Source organism: Hypomesus nipponensis, chromosome 5 (assembly GCF_054491055.1).
Source record: "Hypomesus nipponensis isolate SF chromosome 5, ASM5449105v1, whole genome shotgun sequence".
Classification (NCBI taxonomy): Eukaryota; Metazoa; Chordata; class Actinopteri; order Osmeriformes; family Osmeridae; genus Hypomesus; species Hypomesus nipponensis.
In genome coordinates this window covers 6,242,615-6,264,388 of record NC_140365.1, presented here as the reverse complement: position 1 = coordinate 6,264,388, position 21,774 = coordinate 6,242,615, and the positions used below count along the sequence as shown (strand labels likewise).

The 21,774-nt window shown below is 42.7% G+C and overlaps 3 protein-coding genes, 1 long non-coding RNA gene and 1 pseudogene across 6 annotated transcripts; all 5 read left to right on the top strand.

Moving 5' to 3' along the window:
- The first annotated feature begins 314 nt into the window (after positions 1-314).
- pou2af2b (POU class 2 homeobox associating factor 2b) lies at positions 315-1,976 on the top strand. 2 transcript variants are annotated; one of them, XM_084697594.1, is made up of 3 exons: positions 315-372; positions 887-1,185; positions 1,275-1,976. In XM_084697594.1, the coding sequence occupies exons 1-3, from the start codon at positions 366-368 to the stop codon at positions 1,683-1,685; spliced, it is 717 nt and encodes a 238-aa protein (XP_084553720.1). In that variant the 5' UTR covers positions 315-365; the 3' UTR covers positions 1,686-1,976. The 2 variants fall into 2 exon arrangements, with proteins under 2 accessions (XP_084553720.1, XP_084553719.1); XM_084697593.1 differs by lacking the exon at positions 315-372 and having other exon boundaries at positions 761-1,185.
- Positions 1,977-2,456: 480 nt separating this feature from the next.
- LOC146288143 (uncharacterized) lies at positions 2,457-4,480 on the top strand. The gene is made up of 5 exons (XR_014755104.1): positions 2,457-2,626; positions 3,180-3,277; positions 3,492-3,537; positions 3,681-3,871; positions 3,985-4,480. It is a non-coding gene; the product is annotated as an uncharacterized LOC146288143 (long non-coding RNA).
- Positions 4,481-4,746: 266 nt separating this feature from the next.
- LOC146288142 (uncharacterized) lies at positions 4,747-8,215 on the top strand (annotated as a pseudogene). Its single transcript, XR_014755102.1, has 2 exons — positions 4,747-5,145; positions 5,267-8,215. The product of XR_014755102.1 is annotated as an uncharacterized LOC146288142 (transcript).
- A 2,751-nt stretch (positions 8,216-10,966) lies between these two features.
- LOC146288141 (uncharacterized) lies at positions 10,967-12,765 on the top strand. The gene is made up of 2 exons (XM_084697592.1): positions 10,967-11,049; positions 11,525-12,765. The coding sequence occupies exon 2, from the start codon at positions 11,620-11,622 to the stop codon at positions 12,472-12,474; it is 855 nt and encodes a 284-aa protein (XP_084553718.1). The 5' UTR covers positions 10,967-11,049; positions 11,525-11,619; the 3' UTR covers positions 12,475-12,765.
- A 923-nt stretch (positions 12,766-13,688) lies between these two features.
- On the top strand, positions 13,689-21,273 carry stk36 (serine/threonine kinase 36 (fused homolog, Drosophila)). The gene is made up of 20 exons (XM_084697590.1): positions 13,689-14,378; positions 14,623-14,763; positions 14,854-14,931; positions 15,112-15,242; positions 15,389-15,638; positions 15,770-15,863; positions 15,987-16,153; positions 16,244-16,380; positions 16,557-16,677; positions 16,804-16,932; positions 17,019-17,195; positions 17,292-17,383; positions 17,581-17,644; positions 17,825-17,932; positions 18,052-18,126; positions 18,293-18,410; positions 18,520-18,646; positions 18,761-18,941; positions 19,177-20,136; positions 20,498-21,273. Exons 1-20 carry the CDS (start codon positions 14,295-14,297, stop codon positions 20,591-20,593), a joined length of 3,330 nt encoding a protein of 1,109 aa, XP_084553716.1. The 5' UTR covers positions 13,689-14,294; the 3' UTR covers positions 20,594-21,273.
- The last annotated feature ends 501 nt before the right edge of the window (positions 21,274-21,774 follow it).

Genomic DNA, 21,774 nt, shown 5'->3' with positions numbered 1-21,774 from the left:
CAGAGCCCTCACAGAGCCCTGTCCACACTTGAAGGGGGTAGGACACATTGGCAAAATGGCAAATTACATTCAAATATCTTGCCACATCATTTGCCTGGCTTCCATTCCTCTCTGTCCACTCCACTCGCGCTTTGCCTCCATCAGTCTTTATCTTTGTCTCCATTGCTCCTCTCTACTTCCTCCTTTTCTGTCATTGGAAAAAGCCTGTTTTACCCATGGTTAATGTACTGTGGTGTTTTTAAATATGTTGGGACTCACCTTAATTTACATGCGTGAACTTGCACACAGTGTCTGTCTGTGTAGTAGTAACTTTTGGGGTCTTTTTTCAGGCTGCAACAAGTCATTCCCAACAATCTTTTGTTCAAATGCCAGGTGAGTCTCTGTTGTTTAAGATTGTACTATAGCCACTGGCTGTTCATCCAATGTCAACAAACAATGTTATTATGTCTGAACACTCATACACTGCACATACAGTTCACCTGATATGTTTTTATTGAACTGAATACATTTCAGTACATACTGTACATACAAAATTATCCATATTACACAGTACAATTTCATAAAATATTAACAACTTACTAACCGAGAGTAAGGTCATGCCGGGAAATATCAAACTGAGGCTGGAACATATCGACCGAGCAATAGCGAGGTTGATACGGCAAAGCCGAGGTTTGATATTTTCCGGCATGACCAAACGGTCGAGTTTAGTAAGTAGTTTATCATATGGCATTTTTAGCTTCTTTTCATTTTTTTTTACGAAAATAAATCAGAACGCTAGAACTGTCGTTGCCATATAATAAACCAATTTACAGTACCATGTCACATCTCACAAAGAGGACAGGTAATATATCACACGGGACATCTCATGTTCAGCTTTTTCCTACAGGATCCCACATGCTACCTAGTTACTACAGCATGCGAAGGCCCTTCCTCACTGACTCTGAACTCTGCCCATCTGCTAAGCAATACACGACCGACCCATACACCCCTGCCCTGGGAAGCAAGGGCTTGTCCTATGATCACCCGTCTACATACCCCTCCTTCATCGACAGCTACTACACCCCTGAGACATTGGGGGACTACCGAGGGGCAACAGCCATCTCTGCTAGCGGGGGGGCCCTTTTTCCCCCCTCGGCTTTACCCCATTTACTGCCTCCCCTCTCAGGAGAGGCACCGCATCTCTTGGTAAAAACATTCAGTTTTCTAAAACAGAGTACATTCTGCATCCTGTAAGTGTATGTCTCTTACTTTCCTTCTCTTCTCTCTTTTGACAGAGAGACACTTGGGAACACTCAGAAGAGGACTCGGTGAGCCAAAGTGAGGTCCTGTGTTCTGAGGGTCCAGTCCCCTCCACAGGCTCCCATGGGCTGACCAATCCTGATCCCAAAAGCCCATCTTCCTACAGGATGTCTACTGGTCGTAGTATGCCTACTCTGTCTAGCCCCCAGCCCTACTCTCTACACCCTCTAGAAGAGGTGCACTATTCCCCATCATCATATGCCCCCTCATCCAACTACTCCTCCAGTTACTCGTACATGACTGCTCCGGGAGAATCTGCTGGGATCAAAATCATGCAAGTAACCTCAGAAGACAGCAGTGATGCTGCCCAGCTTAGCAATACTTCCTGGACCAAGGAGGATGCCCCTGGCAGTTGGTTGCCATATGAACCTCGGAAGGCCTACTGATAATCATATACTGTGATGGGACATAAACTGAAATGGATACTGTAACAGAATGGACAAAACACAGGAAGCACCAACTGACCTGTTAGAGATTCATGAAAAACTGCAAATGTAAATATAACTCTATGCTGTTATGCTGTTACCTGTTATGCTGTAATAAATGATAATAAACCTGCTACCAGTCAATAGATCACCACATAACACATGATCCATTTCACTGGTAGGCTATGTTTCTGCTCTCTTTCTGTTTCCCAAAACATCCATCCTTGTAAATATAGGCTACTGTTAGGTCAAATGACGGTAAAATATGGCAACAAATATTTCCATTGTTTTTAGAAAATTATTTTTAAATCAATCACACAGTTTAAATGTATATTGCATAACCACCTGTGTCAGAATTCCTAAACGAAACTTCTGAACGGTAGAGGTCGCTAAGGACCAATCAAACAAAATGCACATTGTAGATTAACACAAGATAATAAATGGACAGGGCTTTAATAATGCCCTACTATACCAACAGATGTATAACTACAATAACATTGCAACTGAAAGTTTACAAAGCCTTCATGTGTACCAGACGGTGCTTAAGTAGGATGGCCTTCAATTAACCTAACATGCTCTATCTCAAGTCTACAATTAAAAGGCTATTGACTGGCTTAATTTATTGTTCCACAGGTGACGCCCATGCTTTTTTAGACGAATTTGAATATTCAAATCAACAGCTCTGTCTTCATATGACGACGGGTTACAAACACTATAAATAGCACAAAACACAGTGTCAGCTAGGCTATCAAAACACTTAAATGATTTACTTGTTTAGTAGGCTACGCTCATACTTCTCTGAGAGGCGAGGACTTCTGGATAGGCTTCTTTAACTTTGTGCTTGGTTGATTTGCTGTTGGATCCTCCCAATTTTCGCGCAGATTTCGTCGAAATGTCACAGGGTGAGTTTTTTTTTTCGGATCGAGCTGTTTTGGGTCCGACTACGATAAAGACCAGTGATTATCACATTATACCTGTCTTATCTTCTGTCACGGGATCACTAGGCAACTGCGGTCTAAGTAGACTATCACGTGGTCAATGTAAGGAAAGTGGCAGTAATATTTAAATCCGGTGGTTTGTTTTTTTCTAACCCTACATTGGTAAAATGGGAAACATTGGTTTTATTTGAGCATCAGTCTTTGAGATCAATCACGATTGATATATACTTCTCAAAAAACAAAGGGAACACTTAAACAACACAATGTCAATCACACTTCTGTGAAATCAAATTGTCCACTTTGGAAGCAACACTGATTGACAATCAATTCCACATGCTGTTGTGCAATTCAATTAATGAGAGTATTTAATTCATTCAGATCTAGGATGTGTTATTTTAGTGTTCCCTTAATTTTTTTGAGCAGTATATCAGTCGTGTTGCTTTTTGCAACTTAAGCCTGTACGTGAAGCCCGTGATTAAATCCAATTAATTATTTACCTATAAATTCCTTGGAACAGATAACCCCAAGGTCTATCAAGGTGTACGAGTGAAAATCACTGTCAAAGAGTTACTGGAAAGACGCAAGGCTCGTCAGGCTGGAGTAAAAATGCCTTCGGTAGGATACATGTGCACACACACACACACACACACACACACACACACACACACACACACACACAAACAAACTATCCTCTATCATGCCAATATGCCAACATTAGTTGTTTGGTTTTTTTTTTTAACTTCAGAACAGTACCTTATAATAATTAGTTTATCTCTAACTAATGCATCAGGCATGTCTGTTCAACTCCTCTGGATTATTATTTTCACAGGAATATCCTATACATGCGTTTCCAGATACTACCCAATCTTACTACAGTAGGTGCAATGTGCATTCTATAATTATTGCAAAGAAAGAACTGAAACAAGTTTTTATAATCATGTCCAAATGTAATCTTTCATTATTTTTGGGGGTTTTCTTCTTTTCAATTGTCCTCATCTGATTTTCTGACCTGTTCCAGAATCCAACGTACAACCACATCCCTACACTGAAAACTCGACCTCGCAAGGGACTGAGTGTTCCACATACAGCTACGATTTCTGCATCACACATCAGACGGAACCTGTAGCCAAGAGCGAACCCTGTAACGTCACTTTTCAACATTCCTGGCCTTTCGGAAAATTGCCAAACCAGGAATTAGACAAAGGACAAGTAAGCATGCATGTTGTTGGCCCACAATAATTTTTGACTTGTATTGGGTCATGGGCCTAGTTCTTTATCTTAAAGGTCCACATGCTTACATCATATTTTTTCCTTTGCTACAGACTTGCAGTTCATCTTTGGAAACCTGGACTTCACCATACACAGTAGGGGAGGATATTCATCCTATAGACAATCAACACCCATCCTCACTTTTCTCCTACACACATTATGGTTCTGTGCAGCTGGATCCCACATATGGCTCACATTTTACAAATGTTGCGCCATATGATACACCCATCTTTGCAAGCAATGCTCAATTGTCATCCAATGTTTTACAAGAAATTGTGGAGTGCCCTGAACGTTTTGGTGCATGGTATTGGTGAACTGAAAGTATGTTATTATAATTTTAATAAGTTGTGTGTTTGTTTATGCATGTTTCTTTTTTTAATCATTAGAAATACTTTTGCCAGTTTTTAAAATATGTTTTTCTTCTTTTTAACCATGGTCCTAATCAAATCACTGTGCATCTAAACACATTTTACTGTGAGCAGCTTTGTTTTGCATTCATGTAGGCTTACTTTTCATTCAGTCAGTCAATAAATGATTGTGACAGATTCAGACCTGAGTACTTTTTTTTGCACATGTTCTTGACAGCAATAGTTTGCCATGCAGGGGATGGGGAAAACACTCAGACGTATGTACAAAAGCATCGACTTATTTTTGGTACAAATGGTACACTGCAAATCACAAGACCTTCTGCAACGACTGATAACCTCTCCCTATACTCTAATGCTAGGGTAGAAAGGAAAATGATTGGTTTACAGATTCAACCAATGAAATTGAAAAAGAGGCGGGCTCAAGACGTTTGAATTGTGTATGGGAATCGGACATTTGAATCGTAAAGGAAATCGTCAAGACGTTTGGAATTGTGTTTAAGTGAATATTTTGGTAAATTCAACAAACTCTTACGGTTACAAAGATAATTGGCAAACATGAATTCACAGAACTAATAATGATGTTATCGTATCATGCATGTTGATTTGACTCCATCAGGCGTATGGTGTAACGTGAAATAGGGTAAAACGTGCTTTTAAAAATGTTAGCCCGCTTTCCATGAAGCCTTTATGCGACTACATAATTGCTTCAGATCTCCGTGACATTTTAACTATAGTTAGACGGTATAATTTATGACTTGATATAGTAACTAGACTTAGAAGGGAAGGGCCGGGGTAGCGAGCTAGCTAGCGGTAGCTACCTCTGAGACAACAAGAGTTCCACTAGAGGTACCTCCTCTTAGTTTCCTCCTCACTCCTCTCCTGAGTATCTCCTTTTTTATGTCTTCTCCTAACTATGCTGTTTGTATGTAATTGTATTACATTTATTTTTTGCTCTCTCTCTTCCAAGACCAAGGATATAGAGTCGTCCCAGACTCAGATGTTCTCCTGCTCCCTGCGCCCCAACACCACTTCCTCCCTCCCCCAGGTCCCCACCCAGGAAAGCATGGACACGGAAAAAGCCAGACGAGATGTCTGTGACCAGTGTGGGAAAAGCATCAGTCAATCAGGAGATTTAAAGAAACACCAGTGTGTTCACTCAGGAGAGAAGCCGTACCACTGTGACCAGTGTGGAAAAAGCTTCAGTCATTCAGGAGACTTAGAGCGACACCAGCATGTTCACTCAAGAGATAAGCCATACCTCTGTGACCACAGTGGGAAGAGCTTCAGTCATTCAGAAAACTTAGAGAAACACCAGCATGTTCACTCAGGAGAGAACCCGTTCCACTGTGACCAGTGTGGGAAGAGCTTTAGTCATTCAGGAAACTTAAAGAAACACCAGCGTGTTCACTCAGGAGAGAAGCTGTACCACTGTGACCAGTGTGGGAAGAGCTTCAGTCGGTCAGGAGACTTAAAGAAACACCAGCGTGTTCACTCAGGAGAGAAGCCGTACCACTGTGACCAGTGTGGGAAGAGCTTCAGCCAGTCAGGAAACTTAGAGAGACACCAGCTTGTTCATTCAGGAGAGAAGCCGTACCACTGTGACCAGTGTGGGAAGAGCTTCAATCAGTCAGGAGACTTAGAGACACACCAGCTTGTTCACTCAGGAGAGAAGCCGTACCACTGTGACTGGTGTGGGAAGACCTTCAGTCAGTCAGGAGACTTGGAGACACACCAGCGTGTTCACTCAGGAGAGAAGCCGTACCACTGTGACCAGTGTGGGAAGACCTTCAGCCAGTCAGGAGACTTAAAGAGACACCAGCGTGTTCACTCAGGAGAAAAGCCATACCACTGTGACCAGTGTGGGAAGAGCTTCAGTGAGTCAGGACAATTACACAAACACCAGCGTGTTCACTCAGGAGAGAAGCCGTACCACTGTGACCAGTGTGGGAAGAGCTTCAGTCAGTCAGGAGGCTTAAAGAGACACCAGCGTGTTCACTCAGGAGAGAAGCCGTACCACTGTGACCAGTGTGGGAAGAGCTTCAGTCAGTCAGGAAACTTAGAGACACACCAGCGTCTTCACCCAGGAGAGAAGCTGTACCACTGTGACCAGTGTGGGAAGAGCTTCAGTCATTCAGGAAACTTAGAGAGGCACCAGCGTGTTCACACAGGAGAGAAGCCGTTCCACTGTGACCAGTGTTGGAGGAGCTTCAGTCATTCAGAAAACTTAGAAAGACACCAGCGTGTTCACTCAAGAGAAAAGCCGTACCACTGTGACCAGTGTGGGAAGAGCTTCAGTCAGTCAGGAGACTTGCAGACACACCAGCGTGTTCACTCAGGAGAGAAACCATACCACTGTGACCAGTGTGGGAAGAGCTTCAGTCAGTCAGGAACCTTAAAGAAACACCAGCGTGTTCACACAGGAGAGAAGCCGTACCACTGTGACCAGTGTGGGAAGAGCTTCAGTCATTCAGGAAACTTGGAGAGACACCAGAGTGTTCACTCAGGAGAGAAGCCATAGGCCTACCACTGTGACCAGTTCGGGAAGAGCTTCAGTCAGTAAGGACATTGAGGGAGACACTGTTGTTCTAACAGTGCACTGTTGCACTGTTGACTAAAGATCCTGATCTCGAGATCTCACTTAAGAATTAAACATTTATGAACATAGGAAATGTATGAGTATGTATGAGGCCAAAGTTATCGACCAGAAAAGGGTGGAGTGCAATCTCCGGGTTGTGGAGGAGATCTTGACCCAAGCGGAGGAGTTCAAGTATCTCGGGGTCTCGGCGTCCGCAGTGATGCGGGCTCTGCATCAGTCCGTCATGGTGAAGGAGTCGAAAAGCGAAGTTCTCTATTTACCAGTCAATCTACGTTCCTATCCTCACCTATGGTCACAAACTGTAGGTTGTGATCGAAAGAACGAAATCGTGAATACAAGCGGCCAAAACAAGTTTTCTCCGCAGGGTGTCTGGGCTCTCCGTTAGAGATGGGGAGAGAAGCTCTGTCATCCGGGAGGGGCTCAGAGTAGAACCGCTGCTCCTCCGCGTCGAGAGGAGCCAGTTGAGGTGGCTCGGGCATCTGATCAGGATGCCTCCTGGACGCCTCCCTGGTGAGGTGTTCTGGGCACGTCCCACTGGGAAGAGGCTACGGGGAAGACACCCTGGAGGGACTATGTCTCTTGGCTTGCCTGTAAACGCCTCGGGGTCCCCCAGGAAGAGCTGGTGGAAGTGGCCGGGGAGAGGGAAGTCTGGGCCTCCCTGCTTAGGTTGCTGTCCCCGCAACCCGACCCCCGGACAAGTGGCAGATGACGACAACGACGAAATGTATGTATTTGTATTCATTAATTAAAGTAGAATTGTTCACATTCTCCATTCAGAGTATGACCTCTTACCCTCAGGGAGGCGATATAGAGTCCCTTGCTGCAAACTCAACCGTTCTAAGAACTAATTTGTTCCAACTTCCATAAAACTTCTCAATGCTGCTTGAGGCTGAAATCTTTAATATTTTTTTTGGTGCCTTTATTACAGTGATCTTTTAGCATGTATTATTATGAGTTGTATGTATGTGTTAATGTTATGGGATGTGTGCAATACTGTTATGTAACTGTGGATAATGTTTGGCTGAGGATGTATTGTTTGTTGTTACTGTGACTGTCAAGGCATTTATGATGACGCACCCAGAGACCAAGACAAATTTCCCTGAGCGGGACGATAAAGTTCATTGTATCGTATCATATATAGGATATTTTTTATTTTATACTGAACATGTATGTTGTGTATATACATGTCAACATAAAAATACAGTATGTACGATTGTTTCATTTTTTATTATATAATTGTATTACAATAATTCATTTTGTATGACTTGATATATATTTTACTTTTAAACATAAACTGAAATAACATGCAAGGTTATGTGATGTAGACAATAATTAAAAATATTGAATTCCACTGTCTGTCTGTCTGATATATATTGTGAGCATAATGTTGTTATTGTACCTCAAGCTTCATTCCCATATTCACGTTGTGTGTGTGTCTGTGTGACTGTGTTACATCAGGATTGGAGAAATGAGGATCATAGAAGCACCAGAAAAATATTCATGCTTTAATTAAAAACTGTTCATTACGTTATGAGAACAATCCCACTTCCCTCCGCAATTAAACAGTAATAATTATTCAATGTTGAATTTAAAATAACTTAAGTAGCCAATCGACCATACCGTCCACCGGGGTCTAGCGCCAGTCCACTGACTGCGAGGGACCCGCCAGTATGGTGCCTAAGCAGGAAACACTCCCCATCTGGTAGGAGCGCTACCAACTGCAGCTAGCGAGCGGACTATTTGCACTGCTACTCCCCGTCCCTAGCGGCCCCCTGATATAAAGTACAAGGTTCATCTTTCCTAAACCGCTTAGCCGCAACTATGAACTCGGCCGGAAGACAAGTAGAAGAAAGTTATGGAATAATTTGTCTTAGTAGATCAATATGACTGTTAAACAATTTCCCTTGGGGATCATATCTCCTCTAGGCCCCGTAAGATCATATCTCCTTTAGCTAGGCCCCATAGGATCCTTTCGCTTCTAGCTTGGCCCCCCATAGGATCCTATCCCTTCTAGTTAGTCCCCATTAACACAAGACAATGAATGGACAGGGCTTTAATAATAGCCTATTATATTAACAAATCTATAACTACAGTAAAATTACAACTGAAAGTTCACACAGCAGCCTTCATGCGTATCAGACTGTGCCTAGGTAGGGTGGCCTTCAATTAACTTAATATGCTCAAGTGTACTATTAGAAGGCTATTGACTAATTTATTGTTCCGTGGGTGACGCCCATCCTTTTTTAGAGTAATTTGAATTTTTAAATCAACAGCTCTGTCTCATATTTATTTTATCTCAAAACAATGCATCAGGCATGTCAGTTAAAATTATCTGGATTATTTTCACAGGAATATCCCAAGCATGCGTTTCCAGATACTACCCAATCTTACTACAGTAGGTGCCATGAGCATAATATAATTATTGCAAAGAAAGGGAACTGAAACAAGTCTTTATAATCATGGCCAAATCTCATCTGATTTTCTGACCTGTTCCAGAAACCAACATACAACCACATCCCTACACTGAAAACTCGACCTCGCAAGGGACTGAGTGTTCCACATACAGCTACAATTTCTGCATCACACATCAGACGGCAAGAGCGAACCCTGTAACTTCACTTTTCAACATTCCTGGCCTTTCGGAAAATTTCCTAACCAGGTTAGACAAAGGACAAGTAAGCATGTTACAGTTGTTGTCCCACAATAATTTTTTATTTGTATTGGTCATGGGCCTAGTTTTTTATCTTAAAAGGTCCACATACTTGCATCATATTTTTTCCTTTGCTACAGACTTGCAGGTCATTGTTGGAAACCTGGACTTCACCATACACAGTAAGGGAGGACATTCATCCTATAGACAATCAACACACATCCTCACTTTTCTCCTACACACATTAGCCGGGTTTCCCAGATTTGTTAAGAAGCTCTTAACGCTAAGAGCTTCTTACGAACGTTCTAAGAGCGTTCTACAGCACTCTTAGAACGTTCCTAAGAAGATCTTAGCGTTAAGAGCTTCTTAACGAATCTGGGAAACCCAGCCATTATGGTTCTGTGCAGCTGGATCCCACATATGGCTCACATTTTACAAATGTTGCTCCATATGATACACCCATCTTTGCAAGCAATGCTCAATTGTCATCCAATTGTTGTGTCTTGTGTGTTTGTTTGTGCATGTGTTTTGTTTAATCATTAGAAATACTAATAAGACAGTTATTCTGTGTATTTCTTCTTTTTAACCATGGTCCTAATCAAATCACTGTGCATCTAAACACATTTTACTGTGAGCAGCTTTTTTGCATTCATGTAGGCTTACTTTTCATTAGTAATCAGTCAGTTAATAAATATGATTGTGACAGATTCAGACCTGAAAAGTACTTTTTTTGCACTTGTTCTTGACAGCAATAGTTTGCCATGCAGGGGATGGGCAGACACTCAGATGTATTGTACAAAAGCGTCGACTTATTTTTGGCATAAATGGTACGCTGCAAATCACAAGACCTTCTGCAACGACTGAGAGCAAAACAATCGCTTCCATTGTACAAAGGTGATATGCAGATTTTCTGTGTAGAAGCTTGAGTTTTGAAGCTTGTGTCCTCAGGAGAGAAGCTTGGCCCCCACTGGGCAATATAGAAATGTACGCACACTGTCCAGACAGTTAGGAGACAGTAGGGCAAAACATGTACAAATAGGGCTTATGTGAGTTACGACTTGTACATCTGTACAACGTTTTACTGTATCAGTGTACTGACCACTGAAGACCCGTTAAGGAAACGATTCTGTACATTCTTAAATTTGTATCATGGCCACTACTGTATTTACTCTTGTAAGAGAGTTTTCACTTATGCTTGCCACGCTATTGTGGATTGGTGGCATGATCCGACGTCGAGCTATTAAAACCGAGTCGTCAGCCCTTTTTATATCTGTCGTGACTCTTTCCGGCCTGCCTGGACAGACATCTAATCCTATCAAAAAGGATCGACTTTTTTTGGGCACTAATGGCAGTTAAACATGTTTTGAGGGCAGAAAGGAAAATGATTGGTTTACAGATTCAACCAATTAAATTGAAGGAGAGGCGGGCTCAGTACGTTGGACTTGCGTATGTGAATCGCATATTTGGATTGTGGAGGAAATCGTCAAGATGTTTGGAATTGTGTGTAAGTGAATATTTTGTTAAAATTCAACAAACTCTGATGTTTACAAAGATAATCATCTAATCGTATGCATGTTGATTTGACTCCATCAGACGCACCTACTTAAATAGGGTAAAACGTGCTTTTAAAAATGTTGGCCCGCTTTCTACAAAACCATTATACGACAACATAATTGCGTCAGATTCAGATTCACTTTATTAGCCATTTGCATCAGATCTCTTTGCATCAGATCTTCGTGACATTTTAACTATAATTAGACGGTATAATTTATGACTAGATATAATAAAGACTTAGAAGGGAAGGGCCGGGGTAACGAGCTAGCTAGCGGTAGCTACCTCTGAGACAACAAGAGCTCCACCAGAGGTACCTCCTCTTAGTTTGCACCTCACTGCTGACGTATCTCCTCTCTTCTTGTCTTCTCCTAACTATGCTTTTTTATTAATTGTATTACATTTATTTTTTGCTCTCTCTCTTCCAGGACCAAGGATATCGAGTCGTCCCAGACTCAGATGTTCTCCTGCTCCCATTGTCCTCTCTCCTTCACTGCCCAGAAGCACATCAAGAGGTGCCACCATGACCTGTCCGTCTCTGCTTAGGAGTGGAAAAATCAGACCAGAGACTCTGTCCTCCTCTCGACCACGCCCCAACACCATGGACACGGAAAAGGCCAGAAATCACCACTGTGACCAGTGTGGGAAGAGCTTCAGTCATTCAGGAAACTTAGAGAGTCACCAGCGTGTTCACACAGGAGAGAAGCCATACCACTGTGACCAGTGTGGGAAGAGCTTCAGACATTCAGGACACTTAAAGACACACCAGAGTGTTCACTCAGGAGAGAAGCCGTACCACTGTGACCAGTGTGGGAAGAGCTTCAGTCGGTCAGGAAGCTTAGAGAGACACCAGCGTGTTCACACAGGAGAGAAGCTGTACCACTGTGACCAGTGTGGGAAGAGATTCAGTCTTTCAGGAACCTTAAAGATACACCAGCGTGTTCACTCAGGAGAGAAGCCGTACCACTGTGACCAGTGTGGGAAGAGCTTCAGTCATTTAGGAAACTTAGAGAGGCACCAGCGTGTTCACTCAGGAGAGAAGCCGTACCACTGTGACCAGTGTGGGAAGAGCTTCAGTCATTCAAAAAACTTAGAGAGACACCAGCGTGTTCACTCAGGAGAGAAGCCATACCATTGTGACCAGTGTGGGAAGAGCTTCAGTCAGTCAGGAGATTTAGAGACACACCAGCGTGTTCACTCAGGAGAGAAACCATACCACTGTGACCAGTGTGGGAAGAGCTTCAGTCAGTCAGGTTCCTTAAAGAAACACCAGCGTGTTCACTCAACAGAGAAGCCGTATCATTGTGACAAGTGTGGGAAGAGTTTCAGTCAGTCAGGAAACTTAGAGAGACACTTTTGTTTTGGAAAGAGATCCTGATCTCTAGATCTCACTTAAGAATTAAACATTTATGAACATAGGAAATGTATGTATTTGTATTCATTATTTAAAGTAGAATTGTACATAAGATAATAGATTTTATACTGAAAATGTATATGGTATATAAATCTCAACATAAAATACAGTCTATATACGATTGTTTCATTGTTTATTATATAATTGTATTACAATCATTCATTTTGTATGACTTGGTGTATAAAACAAACTGACATAACATACAATGTTAGGTGATGTAGAGTCTAGACAATAATAAAAAATATTGATTGCGAATATCAGTTTATGTCTTATCTATACGCATGTCAAGGCATACTCATACTATACTTAAGTAAAGTCGCTATTGGATGATTTTGTTTATTTATTGGTTGTTAGGGTTTGCTTAAGAGTATCAGATTCAAGACCCTGGTACTGACCTTCCGAGCAGTGAATGGGACTGCACCCATCTACATCAAGTCTCTCCTGCAACCTTACACCCCCACCCGTCACCTACGGTCTTCTTCAGACAACCGCCTGGTGGTCCCACCGCTCAAGACTGCCCGGTCCCAACACAAGCTCTTCTCCTGCCTGGCGCCCCAATGGTGGAACCAGCTCCCCACCTCCATCAGGGACACTGACTGTCTCCCCACCTTCAAGAAAAGGCTCAAGACGCACTTGTTCCGGGAGTACAACGGCACTTAAGAATGCTTGGCTGGATTTGTTAGTCTCCTCCAGGATCACTACAACTCTTATTGAGTGACTTGTTGCTATTGTAGGTTAGATATAACGAAGTTAAGTCTTGTACTTGCTGTGTAATATTTTACTGTTGATTGTTCTTTTACAGGTACAGTCCTGCACTTTTGTGGTTCATGTTGTTTTATTTGTAACTTGTATAACTACATGCTCTTATGGGTCTTCCCTTTTGGCACTTGTTTAGCTTTTCACAATGTATGCTTCATGTTTTGGCTGCTTGCAATGTTTGGGACTATCTCGTTGTTATGTTCAGTGACCTATGCTCTTTTGTAAAGCTCTCTCTTGGAAGTCGCTTTGGATAAAAGCGTCTGCTAAATGAATAAATGTAAATGTAAGAGTCTAAGACATTTTCTAAAACTGGTTGTTCCCATCCTTGATTGTGATTGGCTATATCGCGTTCCATGCCGTTGTAAAATCCAGCATAACCTCACAGGTTGTCCTCATAACATTCTTTAACATTCCATATTACTGCGCATCGAATATTTCAAATTGAAAAAGACGGCAAAGATGTCCATCTGGCTGTTGCGTGGCAACGATTTATGTAGGAACTATACTTTGTAGTAGCGGAAGAATGACGGTTTATTATGAAACTATTTTGTTTCTAAATGTTTTTATTGATGAAACTATATCAAATATTTGTAGTAACAGTTTTAGAAAAGCAATAAGCTTAAGTGGAGGATGATGTGAGAACTCGAGAACCTTCGCTGAACCGACGGGCCACAGAGTTGCTTAGCAACGTTTGATTACATTGCTAGTGCGCACCTGATATACACGAGGCTACCAAACAGCCATGCTGCTACATAGCTAGGCTAGCTACACCACTACGTATTATACGAGATAGCTAACAGTTGAAGTCAAATAGGGTTTTGTTGGTCACGTTGTGTTAAATAAAGAAATAAAGAGGTAGCTAGTTTATAGATGGTAAAGCATATCAAACATCATTTTGGAGGCTACGGAACGTTTCCTCACACGAAGAAAAGTTTTGCTAGCAGAGAAACTAGACAGAAGTAGCCTACTAGCTAAACAGTAAGGAATCTTCAGGACAAGCTAGCGAGACTGATAGCCTTGCTAAAATGGACTTGTATCATGTTTTGGAGATGATAGGAGAAGGCTCATTTGGGCGAGTTTATAAAGGACGTAAGAAATTCAGTGGTCAAGTAAGTAAAATGTAACTAGACTAGGCTTAGATGTAGATCTATTTTGCTAGGTAGCTAAAACAAGTTAAGTGGCGCTGTCCCGCTGTATCAACAATAATTTGTATTGTAGTTGGCTTCTAAGACTTTAGTATAACTTGTTAAACCTAACAACAATTGTAGCAAGAGTTTGAGAAATTACCAGCTAATGCATGCTTCTTCCTTCTAGCGTTTGTAAACCGAAACCGTGTTTATTTTGTTTGTTGAGGTGGTGGCACTGAAGTTTATCCCTAAAGTTGGTCGCTCTGAGAAAGAGTTGCGAAGTCTTAAAAGAGAAATTGACATCATGAAGGGACTTCGACACCCGAACATTGTCCTCTTGTTGGACAGTGTTGAGACTGAAAGAGAGGTAGCTGTGTTTGCAATTCGCTTCCATTTATAAAAAAGCTATATCTTGCTTACTTACATTGGGGTTTACTGACTATGACGCTCTTTACAGGTGGTTGTTGTTACTGAGTACGCAGAAGGCGAGTTGTTCCAGATCCTCGAGGACGATGGCAACTTACCGGAGAGCCAGGTAGTGCCCAGTCATTCATGAGGAAGTTGTGTTCTATTGGGATCCATAGTGTCTCTGGGTAATAGTTTGTGTAATAGTTAGAGCTCTGCATTACAGAACAGTGTCTGAGATTAAGTAGACTATACAATTAACCTTTTGTTTTGAATGCTTTATTCACTGTGTGCGTTGCTGTTTGTCAAGGTCGCTGAGATTGCCCACCAGCTAGTGTCTGCTTTATATTATTTACATTCACATCGGATACTCCACCGAGACATGAAACCACAAAACATTCTTTTGGGAAAAGGTGGTGTTGTAAAGCTGTGTGATTTTGGGTGAGCATTACTCCTTTGTGCACACAATAATGTCAATTTGGCCAAATGTATTCATCTTTTTCTTTGATTAAACATGTTGATTTTGTGCAATTTTCCACTAAGAATATGGCTGGTAATGTTATTTTTGGTTTTATTTGCATTTCCAGGTTTGCTCGAGCTATGAGCGTTTCTACATTGGTCCTGACTTCCATCAAAGGAACACCTCTCTACATGTCCCCGGAGCTGGTCGAAGAGAAGCCCTATGACCACACTGCTGACCTTTGGTCTTTGGGCTGCATTCTTTACGAGCTCCACACGGGGGTGCCACCTTTCTACACTAACTCTATCTTTCAGCTTGTGCGGCTCATAGTGAGAGATCCTGTCAAGTGGCCAGAGAACATGAGCCAACCCTGCATGGTACAGATCACAGTTTGATAGTGTTTGTGTATTATTAGGATAGTAGCTAATTAGTACGTGTGCAGTTCCTACACATGTTTGTAGACAGGTCTAGAGATGCTGTGTTTAACTTCTCAATCTTGCCACCCTAGAGTTTCTTGAAGGGATTATTGACCAAAGACCCACAGAAGAGATTGTCATGGCCAGACCTCCTCAAGCACCCTTTTGTTGCAGATGGAGTTGTAGGTGAGGCCAGCAGGCTTGAATTGATTCTGTTGATTCAATTCTGATCTTGGGTATCATTGTTGTACGTAGTAAACGTAACTTCCAGATTCTAACCTCTTTGTTCCCTAATGGTGGCCTTGGTAGTGCTGTCAGGTCCCAGTGCATCCAGCCCTCTGACAGTGACCCCCAGCCCAGACATGCAGGCTCTGAAGCTTCAGCAAGCGGCACAGAAGGCACCGCAGCATGGTGGTGAGAGCCGGCTACTGCGCAAGGCCACGGAACAAAGAGACAAGGAAAAGAGGAGCAGACAGGTAGGGTGTGATCCCAACCATGCGTAGAAATACTCTGAAGGAAATAACTCTAAACTCTGCAAGTGACTACTGCTTTGTAACTGATTCTAGATTGGTAATGGAAAGGCAGGACCCCAAAGGACAGCCCCGTCAGTAAAGATTCCCTCCCAAGAATCCCCAGTTGCCCCCTTAATGTGTCTGGATCAGGACATGGCCCACGCTGCAGCCTATGAGACATCAGCCGTGAGGTACAGTAGAAGCATCCAAGAACTTCAAACATGAACTCAAGAGCTTTCTGATCAACCAGCCTGAAATTGAACCAACCTACCGATTTATTTATATGATGTAACTGTAAAAAAATAAAAAGATAGCAGCTTCAGCACAAGTTTACATTCAGTGTAGAGTTTCTCCTGTTACCGTGCAGGGGTCAGATCAGCCATGATTACGAGAAAGAGTTCCCCCCAGTGGAGGTTGGACCTCGGCAGGTACGGAAGCACCCTGAGGATGGCCGCAGCAGCCTGAGCTCAGTGAGGATGCACAGTCAGGTCAGTGACCTGGACCCCCTGCAGCTGGCTGGCATCACTGCACAGTTAGTGCCACGGTATTGTTTGCTGGCTGCTCTTTCAACACCACAGTAGTCTGTATCAGTCATCATGGGTGTATGTCATCAGGACGTGGACAGTGACGAGGAGTGGGAGCAGTTGGTCCATGAAACAGACCCAAGACGGCACACCTCTAACACCAGTAGTCAAACCATTATCCCTAAATTGAAAAGGAAGTTACTGACATCCAAAACCCAGGTAAACCAACCAGCTGATAAAGCCCATGTATCTAAAGAAATTAGTATTTTACCGTGCCCTGACCCAGAACCTGTCCTCCTGTTCAGTTGTTAGATGGGATTCTGGAAGGAGCCTGCCAGATTCGACAGGTACTGAAGGTTTTAAACAACCTGATCTTGACCTCGGTCCCAAAGGACTCCTTCCACATTGGACGTGAAGTTGAGCTACCTCATTTCCTGTTTGACTTGGTTCAAGATATTGCCGAGAGCCCAGTGGTTACCAAGGTTAGCACTGACAAAAAATGACCATATATTACATGTAAACAGATAAATGCAAAAGTTAACATGATCTCTCTGTGTCTTCTGTTTTGTCTCACTTAGCAACCATGGTGTGACAGTGTACTTGGAGAAGTGATGGTGGTGCTTTTGGTGTATTGGGAGAAACACAATGACTGGGAGCAAGCTGAGAGCAGGTTTGACAGTCAGCAGGCACAGTAGTCAGTTCATGATTATGCAAAATCTAGTCATTTTCGGAACGGTTTAATGCCAAGCCTGTCATTCTTTCATCATTAGGCGCATAGCCTACTGAAAGTCTTCACGTGACTGGAACGTTTTTCCTATGGCTTAACAATATTTCACATTAACCTGCCAACACACCTCCTCATTGTAGATTGGAAGACTCCTCCAAGCCCTTTGTCAAGATTTTGCTTCGCCCAACCCCCAACTCTTTGGCAGTAGGTATCAAACTAGTTTAGGTTTATAATTTAGTAATTTTATGTTATTTATCCTTGATGTCTCTAGACTGCTACTTTTTTACAGGGTTTGAAGCTGATTGAGTCGTAGCTGATTGGAAAATAGGAAACGGGTTGATTGATCAGTCTGTGTGTGTGTGTGTCTTTCTCCCTGTTGTTTAGCCTCTAGCAGCCTCAGTTCTGACCATGTTTATCCACAGTGGAGGGTCTGTGGATATTAGTATGGACAGGCTGACGCCGCAGATCTTGAATCTCCTCGACTCAGATCAGGTCTGTGTTTCCAGGCGGACTGATACGTGTGTGCTGTAGCGTGTGATGCGACTGGGAATATAACGGTGGTACTGCATGGCTGGCCCTGAACATTGACTTCCCCTCTGTTCCTTTCCCAGTCCAGCATTACTTTGCCACCAGGCTGGGGTTATTGTGACGGCCTTCTGTCATTGGTCCTACACACTCTCTCAGAGGTCAGTAATGTTTCTTCACTTTGAAATTAGTAGTACTACTAATTGCCACTTTACCTGCCATTGTAACTTTACATTAATCGTACTGCCTATGTTAGCATTCTATCAGCCCTTGTATGTAAAATAATCACAAGGAACTTGTTTGCTTTTCCCATTGCCCTCTTTACAGCATGAAAACGATCCATTATCGGCCTCTATTGATTCAAGTCTTTGGAACCAGCTATGGCAGAGAGTTAATACTTCCCTGGAAAAGACAACACCAAAAACAAACCTATGTTCATCAAATGGTATAGACCTTTTTTGCACCCCCATGTCAACCTAATGGCATTCTACTATTATATAAGTATATTTTAATTTCTTGTGTTTGTGATGTACGTTCTGCTCTTTCCTTATCAGGTCTGTATGCCTTCCTGTCCATTGCTCTGCTTGTCCTCACCAAGGATCCATACTCCTGCATTCCTCTGTTCTCAGAGAGTGACACAAAGTGCATTGCCACCCTGGGACATCTGCTCAACACTGATTAGTTAGTAAATGATGTAGTTGTTGACGTCTTCACATCCAGATTGGTTGTTTTAGAATATCCATACGGGTATAGTAATGATGTGTGTGAAGTTAAACCATCTCCTCTGCCCCACAGTGTTCAATTGCTGTCAGAGGACAGTCCTGGTCAACGTTGGGGGGACTCCAGTTCAAGCAACCTGTCGGTGTTGAGCTGCCATCTACTCTGTTTCCCATTTGCCCTCGACTTGCCCTCGGAGACCATGGCCAAGCTGCTCCAGTTGTACCACAGCTGTGGCATCGTCTCTGGCCTGCTGCAGGTTGGATCTCCCTCTGTGTTGAAACATGTGCCTCTCCGGCTGACTAACAGTAGAAAGTATCTCCATCTGAATGATGCAACTGAGGATAACTCTTGCTCTAGACACAAATCCTCCCGAACTGCTACTCCACACTGCTGTCTTAGTACCGTTGGGAGAACATTCTGCTGCTTCCGAGCTGGTGTTTGATCTTTGACGGCTTGACTGAATCATGTTTATTTTCTCTCTACCTTGTCAGGTGATGCGAGCACTTCCTCAATCTGTACTGGAGCTGCCCCTGTCTCTGCTGTGCCGTCTGCTTCTGTGCGACCCAGGGCGCTCTGTCCCCTGTTTCACAGCAGCCGCCGGGGCCTGTAGCTTCTTTTCTTTTCCCAGGGAGGCGGAAGGCAAGCAGAACGCCTCCAGTGACCAAGGCCCTGCGTCTGAGCATAGAACTGCTAGCTCTCTGCTCTCTGCCTTCCTGCGGCTAGAGGCCTTGTGGGGCTCCGCTGTGGAGCTCCTGACCCTGCTGTCCCAGGCAGCCCGCTGCTCCTCCAGCTCCACCGGCCTTCAGCTCCAAATAGAGCCCGCCGTCCTGCAGCAGGCTCTGGTTCATTCAGACGACAGGGTCAGAGCTGCTGCATGCAGCCTGCTGGGGCACCTGGACCCGTTTGTGCAAACGTCCACAAGTGACCCAAAATCAGCTTTGACGCCTGCCACCTTCAAAGATATGATTGGCTGTCTACAGGACCCTTCTCCCTCCGTCCGGCGGATGTCCTGCAGGGCAGTGGGGAATTGGCTGGGTTTGATAGGACGAGCAGAGGTAGGAACTCTGAAAGGGGTCGGGGCCTGTGTCGTGTCAGACGGAATAAAGAGCAAGGACCATAGTGTGTGTGTACAGGTAGGGGCGGGAAGAAATGCAGCCTCATTAGTCAGAAAGCAAATGGACCAGGAAGAGATGAATAGATGGATTGAACAGACCAAGAGGGCGTCCACCCTGTTACCGTCCCTTATGACAGACCCTGATGCCCTCACACGAAGGCATTGCTGTGCAGCTTTGGGAAACATGGCTACCGTGGACAAGGGGGTGTCCACACTGTTAGAGGCAGATGTGCCTCGTCTGCTTCTCAAGACTGCTTGTGCTGATTCCCATAATGCAGTGAGACAAGCTGCCAATGCAACCCTGGTCTTGTACAGTCAGCAGGATTTACTACGACAGGTACAGTATAGAAACTAAGTAAACATGACATTGTCAAAATAGCTCCTTTTTTTAACTTGTTTCCATTCTTGTTAGGATCCCTTTAAATTAAAGTAAATAGCCAAGTAACTAAATGTAAAATTAACACATTCTGTTCAGCATAATTCCTTTTTTCTTGTAAAAAGCAGCAGTGTAAACAAAATCGATAAAGATAATGTTATTTTGTGTGTGTATTTGCTCATTTATTTTCTTAAAAAACAACTTTAGCACTGTTAAACTACACCTTGGCCCTTGCCTTGGCTCTGTCTGCAAGCAGCACACACGTTCACACATTCACACAGTAATGTGAAATCTCTCAAATCTTCCCATCTATGCTTTTAAGGCTCTGATGTCCCTTGATGCACTTGAGAAACTTCACCAGGCTTCACAGCATGCACCGCCACAGTGTGACTATCCTCAAATCATTGACCAGCTATGAGTGGGTGAGAGAAATCCATGTGGTAGGATGGAAAAGCCAGTTGCTAAGCTTTGATTCTACTGTCTGACATCTTCTTGTACTCTGAAGTGGTTGCAAAAAATGTTTTTGTTCTTTAGAGAAATGCAGTCCTCATATTTGTAATTTGAGCATAACAACATCCGATCATTTGAAAGCTATTTGACATGTCACTTTATAATGGTATACAAATAATTTGTGTATAACACTTCATATCCACAATGCTGACTACTCGAAATGGAATGGCTATGAAGTAATTAATTTCTTGTTCTAACTCCATTTGTTGCTGTGTTCAAATGTTAAACAGTTTAATAATGCTTGGAATGAATTGAACTGTGGTTTTTAGGCCTGATCAGTAGGCCTGATTCTGCATGTCATCTTCAAATGTGCAAATTCGATTTGAATTTTGATTAACTTTAAATTAAAAGTACATTCATTGACTGAAAGTTCACTCTTCTTAAAATACGAAGAGCAAATTATATAGGCCTATATGATACTTTTTAAAAACGAAATAATTATCAATATTGATTGTTTTACTTGCCTGCACAAGTTTGTTAATTGTGAAACAAGTAGCCTACAACTTTTAGTTTTACAAATATATATATTCTTTTTACTTTGGAGTCTTTTCTACAGTCAATGTTGATCATAAAAACTTGTCAAATCGACTCCGTTGCGCCCTTCTTTCTAAACAATTTATAATGAACGCTTTTGAACCAAACGTTTCCCTTCAATGCGCATTCAATGAAACGACAACCTAAAATCCAGTGTACAAATGAGATGCAATTTAGCTTCACAATTTTTTTTTACAATTTAATTGTTTTATAGCTATACATTTTGACCTCGTTAATTGCCATTTCGGAGTAGAAAAAACAGTAACCTACATTTCCACATTCTTCTCGTGTGGCTCTACCGTTACAGCGTCCAATCCAAAACAATTTGAAAGGTTATAACGTGGTGGTATAATTACAAATAAACAGATCTATTCGTCTGTGGAGCAAAACACCGCAAGTGTTAAACGCAGTTGACATCAAGCCAAAGTCTGCATTAGTGCGTGTAATCCCTATTTTGTAAAAACAACACCCATCACATTTTCTACTTTTAAAGCCCCGTTCCGCACCAGTATTAATCTATCCGTTTATGTTAATCCCTCCCGGTTGTTCGCCAGC